Here is a 5,544-nt window from a genome sequence, read left to right on the forward strand (position 1 = left end):
TCATTAAGTGATGTTAATAATGCTTTTTGATAACATGCAACACAAATATTGACAATTCACTGGTACATCATATGCCATAACAGAACACATTTTTTACATATTTAAACTAGATGGAAGTAGAGAAAGTTAGGGATTTTAAAACTATCAGTAAAATAATTTAGAGAGTTTCTACGCAATTTTAAAACTCTCAATAAATCTAGGGAACTGTAAGAGATATATATAATATTAGGCAATACGAGGACGATTTATTAATTTCTTGGAACTACAGCCCTTTTGTATTTATAACATGAAAGGGTACGCCTTAATAGATCAGTGTAGTTATATTCTTCTTCGATGAGCTGGAGAAGAAGCTTGGCACCCTCGCTTGATCGTCTGAGATCCGATCTCGTGATTTTCAAGGTGAAGAACAGAAAATTTTGGCGATGTTTGCCTCTGCGAGTGCGGTTTTGTAGATTTCAAAATCTTTGTTTCCTCATTTTTTTCTCATTTGAGGTGTAAATTTGCAGGAACCTAGGTTTAGATGGTCTGTATTTAGGTTCTATGCGGATGCTCATGTTCATCGGGCGAAAGAGGGAGTGAAAAGCGCCCCAATGAAAGGTATTAAGGATATCATAGCTGTGGCGTCTGGAAAAGGCGGCGTTGGCAAGTCCACCACTGCAGGTATCTATGATGGCTCAGGTTTTTTGGCACTCAAGTTTGATAAATCCCTTAAGGGATTGTATGGAGACAATTGTGCTGTTTTCCGAACCTCTTTTCCTGACTTGTGTTCCCTGTTTAAGCGGCTAAACTTCCGTAATTGATACGAGATGAAACTAATTAGTAAGATCCTTAATTCCGTAATTAAGGATATTGATGTTCGCAAAGCGTAACTGATTAGTAAGATCAGGTTTACGTAGAATTGTAACTTTGTTTTTGACATTAGTTTGATAAAGCCGTTCAATGGGATTCAGAAGGGGTTCCATGTGTTATATTGTTGCTGTTTTGCAAACTTGTTTGCTGCATTTACGTTCTTTTGATGTGCAGTAATAAGTTTAAGCAACTAAGTTTCTGTCTTATGATCACCGGGAACGATACAAAATTAAAGTACAGATCTTTGGTATTTACCGTTCACCTTCAGTGTGTCTTCTTTCTTTCCCGAAGGATAATTTTTTGGAAGTTAATGTCAACATGACATTAAAATATTTGTTGAAATTTGTGGAATTGTTATACTCTATTCTTGGAAATCATAAAATCTTCTTGTGCGAGCAGTTAATTTGGCGGTTGCTCTTGCTAAAAGGTGCAAGCTGAAGGTTGGTTTACTTGATGCGGATGTTTATGGACCGTCCATACCTACCCTGATGAAACTTGAAGGGAAGCCAGAAGTGAATGAAGGTCTTGCTCATTTTTTTTTGTGATACCATTTTCCATTTTCAGATCTGTCAAATTAGTTGACTCGATTTCTTTCAAAAAAAAGAAAATTAATTGACTCGCTAATTTTTTGCATTCTCTTGGTTGTGGTCCAAGTTCATTAGGTGTATTATGTCCCCCTGTGTGTTTTCTGTTATTTTAATTCACAGACTGATCAAAGTATCTGAACTTCTATATTCCATTTTAAGTAATCTTATTTGACATCGGATAATTCATGGCTCAGCTATTTGGTTTCTAATGTTGGATGAATCTATGTACGGGAATGATCATGGAAGGATAGGGAGAGATATAGAGAGAGAAAAAATAGTGAAAATGGTTACAGCCGTATTGGGGATTGAAGCCTTTGCGAAGGATCTCACTGCTGATTCAACAACGTCTTGTCTGCCCTCTGCGGGGAAGAGCTATGTGTTTGAAATGAACTCGTCGTAGACCCAAAATGATGTAATAACACTAATAGGGGGGACCCCTACAGCTATATCTATCCCTCTACAGTTACTGCTTGAACAAACAGTCAGATTTCATGGATGTTGGTTTCATTCAATTACAAAGAAATTGACCTTGACATTTTGCGATTGTACATTTATTTCCTAGAAAAGTTAAATATTTTCTGCTATTGGGCTTTTTGTGTCTGATGTAGAAATATTTTCTCGCTAGTTTCCTGGCATTTCCTAACCTTCCACTATGGATAAAAGTTTGAGATCTAATGATTCTTCTGTGAGCTGAACCTTACCTTTCTATTCAGACCTGAAGATGATTCCCATGAGGAACCATGATGTATGGTGTATGTCAATCGGGTTTCTCATCGACAAGGATGCTCCAGTTGTGTGGAGAGGACCCATGGTGTGTTTTTATCCCCAAATTCTATTCCTGTAAGTCATCTGAAAATGGATTTTCTGTTTTATTTACAATGCATCCGACCAGCTTTTGGCAGTTGATTTAAATTTAAACTATATCAAAAATGCTGTTTTCTAAGAATTTTCATGCAGCAGAAATAGCCAGTTGGATGGTTTTTCGTGCTTTTTACTTCACCTTGAGACGAGGTGCTCTAGTAAAATTTAGACTCACGTTCTGCTCATTTGAATGGTCAAATAAATGTTTTCCATCTTTTACCATTGCTTGTTGATACAAATAGAGAATAAGAGGCACTATAGTATTTTTTTTGGAAAATAGGTGCTATAGTAGTTTTCCTTTCGGGAAACGTTCTTTCGCTTCTAAAAAAACGCTATTTGGCTTTTTAGCGCATTGGGTACAGGGCAAAATTTTTGTCCTATGAACAGTAATTAATTTCTAGGATAAAGTAAGTGGGTTTTGGTCAACGCAGGTAATGAGCGCTTTGGAAAAGTTGACTAGGGGTGTTGCTTGGGGGGAGCTGGATGTGCTTGTTATAGACATGCCACCTGGCACGGGGGATGCTCAGCTAACAATTTCTCAAAGGTTGCGATTATCTGGTAATTTTGCAGCCTACGATCTTTGTTCTCTTTTCACAAACCCCTTTCACTTTATTTCAAAGTTGGAAATTTTCGAGAATAATGTGATCGCTTAGCGAACTTAATGGGAGAAACTATTCAAATCAGAAGAAGGCCCTCCCGCAGGCATCTCATTATAAAGCAAAGTTTTGTTAATCATTTCAATAATGTTTCTGAGTAATGGACCTATCATATGTTTGGATCTTTGACATGGGTCAGGTGCTGTAATTGTCTCAACACCTCAAGATATTGCATTGATTGATGCACGACGGGGTGCAAATATGTTCAGAAAAGTAGAAATTCCTGTAAGTATAATTATTTTATACTTTTTTATGAATAACTTCTTGGTCTGCATAATCGAAACCAGCGGACCTAAATTCTGCCAATTCTTGCTCAGAGACTTGAATTTGATTAGATACTTTATTATGACCGCATTACCAATGCCTTATTAGAATGTTATACTTGTTCATGCTTTCCTCTGCCCCGACTTCTATATAAAATTTGCTTCTTTATTTTTTCCGACATTTTCCAACTTCATTCTTCAACATATCTTCACATGATCTGTATTCGAGTCTTGATGGGAGAAAGCTTACCATCAAGATGGATTACAATTTTTCTTCCAAAAAAAAAAGATGGATTACAATTTTAAATTCTATATTTCATAGAGATATCATTGAACACATCCTCATTTTCATATTTCACTATATCTTTTGATTTGAACCGCTTAGCTTATCGTAATTTGAAAAATTATTTTCCATTGTACATGTTTGATAACCCTCATTATTTATTACTGCTCATTTCATTTAACTGTTACACAAAACACTTAATAGCTTTTGACGTAGATGAATAAACTCAACTGTTTAGCTTACTTATAATTCAAGGAAATTGAATCATCCTTATGCGTGTTTCCTTTCTCTGTGGAGATATTGGGGGTGGTGGAGAATATGAGTTGCTTTCAATGCCCACGCTGCCAGGAGAAGACATACGTGTTTGGTCATGGTGGAGCCCGGAAAACAGCTGAGGAGATGGAAATGGAATTCCTTGGCGAGGTATTCTGTTACACATTGCCTAGACTAAAATTTTCCTACTACCTTTACCCGGTGGTAGTTTTTTATGGTAAATTTTATTTGAAGACACCAAATGTATGATTAGCGGTAAATTTTATCTGAACAAACTTGATGTATGATAAGTGGTAAAACACACTTTCCGGTTGTTTCATACTTACATTTATTATAGATTCCATGCATGTTTTTTTGAACAATTAGATTTCATGCATGTTGTCTTGTATTCTCTGTGTTTATCTATACTTGTTGTTTCTTGGCTTGTGAAAAAGCCACTCAAACTTATGAACATGATCGCTACATCCAACCATAAAAAATTTGTCGCTGGCGTCTATTGGAAATTTGGTTAACTATTGCTGATCAACTTTAACATCCAAAAAAATTCAATTTATTCAACCCTACGTTTTTATTCTTTTTTAGTAATTTCGGGATATCAGCGTAGTGAAGAGAAATATATTGCTTTTCTCAGGAAATAAAATTCTAATTTTTAGCGCATTAAAAAGTGGCACAGAAATAGGAGCAGAAATGATTTGTCAAAACTTGGCTGATCGAAGGTGAAAGGAGATAAGACATGGCTGTTAGAGGAGTCCGCCATCCTGGGAGTGGGGATTGAAACCCTAGAATATCAGATGAATCAGTCGCTGTCATTAACGTTCTGTCTGCCTTAAATAGGCAGATTGACTATTACACTTTTACATAAAACTCCCTAAAAATTGGGGGAAGACATTTTAACCCTGCAGTCTAGAAGATTTTGTATATACAACACAAAATATCTTAATTTTCTTGATTTTTTTTCTTTTAAGAGTTCACCTTAACTCAGCTCTCGGAGATTGAAGATTTTCTCCTCATAGGTTGAATGTAATCAAGAGAAAACAAAAATTGCGCAGGTACATGGACCCTGATTGAGTGTATGAAATTGACATATCATGTTAGAGTTTATTGAAAGTCAACTCTCTGTGATTGGAATTTTTCCTCGTTGATACAAAGTTTTGCTGGTTATCTTAGAATTACCGGACCGATAAGTTTAATGAATTCATAATTCTTTTTTCATTTTTTCCTGATCTAGATACCTCTTGAAGTGGAGATAAGGAGCAGTTCAGACCTAGGAACTCCAATTGTTGTGTCTGCACCACTCTCTGAATCAGCAAAGGCGTACAACGAGATTGCTGAGAAAGTTGTTCTCCGTCTCACAGATTTACGGAACAACGCAGATCAGAGCCCGATCGTATCACTGTGATTTCTAACGACGATCATGTTTTATGCTCAGGTTTAAATCCAACGGTTCCCCAACAGAATCATTTATTTCACTTGCATCGAGCATCTCTCCTTAAGGTGAGTGCCCTAAAGATTTTTGAATGCTTCATTTCCTCTGTTCACACATCTTGATATAGTTTTTTAAAAAACCTGTTTTTCTCATCCTGTGAATTCTCTCTCGTTCATTCTTCAACCACTTTAGAGATTTTCACATGTCCTCGGTTACCTTTTCCCTTTGATCTTTCTTATTGAGGAAAGAGAGATGTGTTTCTCCTACCTGTATATGTTGCTCATGCACCCATTTACATTTTTGATGGAGAAACACATGGTCTCTCTCTCTATATATATATTCTATT

The 5,544-nt window shown here is 36.3% G+C and overlaps 1 protein-coding gene across 3 annotated transcripts; it reads left to right on the top strand.

Moving 5' to 3' along the window:
* The first annotated feature begins 265 nt into the window (after nt 1-265).
* Nucleotides 266-5,308, top strand: INDH (INDH1(iron-sulfur protein required for NADH dehydrogenase)). Of its 3 annotated transcripts, XM_078579927.1 has the most exons (9): nt 266-399; nt 507-660; nt 1,249-1,371; nt 2,150-2,247; nt 2,729-2,855; nt 3,093-3,178; nt 3,797-3,922; nt 5,001-5,108; nt 5,202-5,308. In XM_078579927.1, exons 1-9 carry the CDS (start codon nt 334-336, stop codon nt 5,205-5,207), a joined length of 894 nt encoding a protein of 297 aa, XP_078436053.1. In that variant the 5' UTR covers nt 266-333; the 3' UTR covers nt 5,208-5,308. The 3 variants fall into 3 exon arrangements, with proteins under 3 accessions (XP_078436053.1, XP_078436051.1, XP_078436052.1); XM_078579925.1 differs by having other exon boundaries at nt 5,001-5,308; XM_078579926.1 differs by having other exon boundaries at nt 3,848-3,922; nt 5,001-5,308.
* The last annotated feature ends 236 nt before the right edge of the window (nt 5,309-5,544 follow it).

This window comes from Wolffia australiana, chromosome 8 (genome assembly GCF_029677425.1).
Source record: "Wolffia australiana isolate 7733 chromosome 8, ASM2967742v1".
Classification (NCBI taxonomy): Eukaryota; Viridiplantae; Streptophyta; class Magnoliopsida; order Alismatales; family Araceae; genus Wolffia; species Wolffia australiana.

What these genes read in the sequence shown, in the direction of transcription:
- INDH (XM_078579925.1), top strand. Translation starts at nt 334, where the DNA reads ATGAGCTGGAGAAGAAGCTTGGCACCCTCGCTTGATCGTCTGAGATCC. An exon ending in TGGCAAGTCCACCACTGCAG is followed by an intron (nt 661 to 1,248) that starts GTATCTATGATG and finishes TTGTGCGAGCAG; the next exon opens with TTAATTTGGCGGTTGCTCTT. An exon ending in TCAGAAAAGTAGAAATTCCT is followed by an intron (nt 3,179 to 3,796) that starts GTAAGTATAATT and finishes TTCTCTGTGGAG; the next exon opens with ATATTGGGGGTGGTGGAGAA.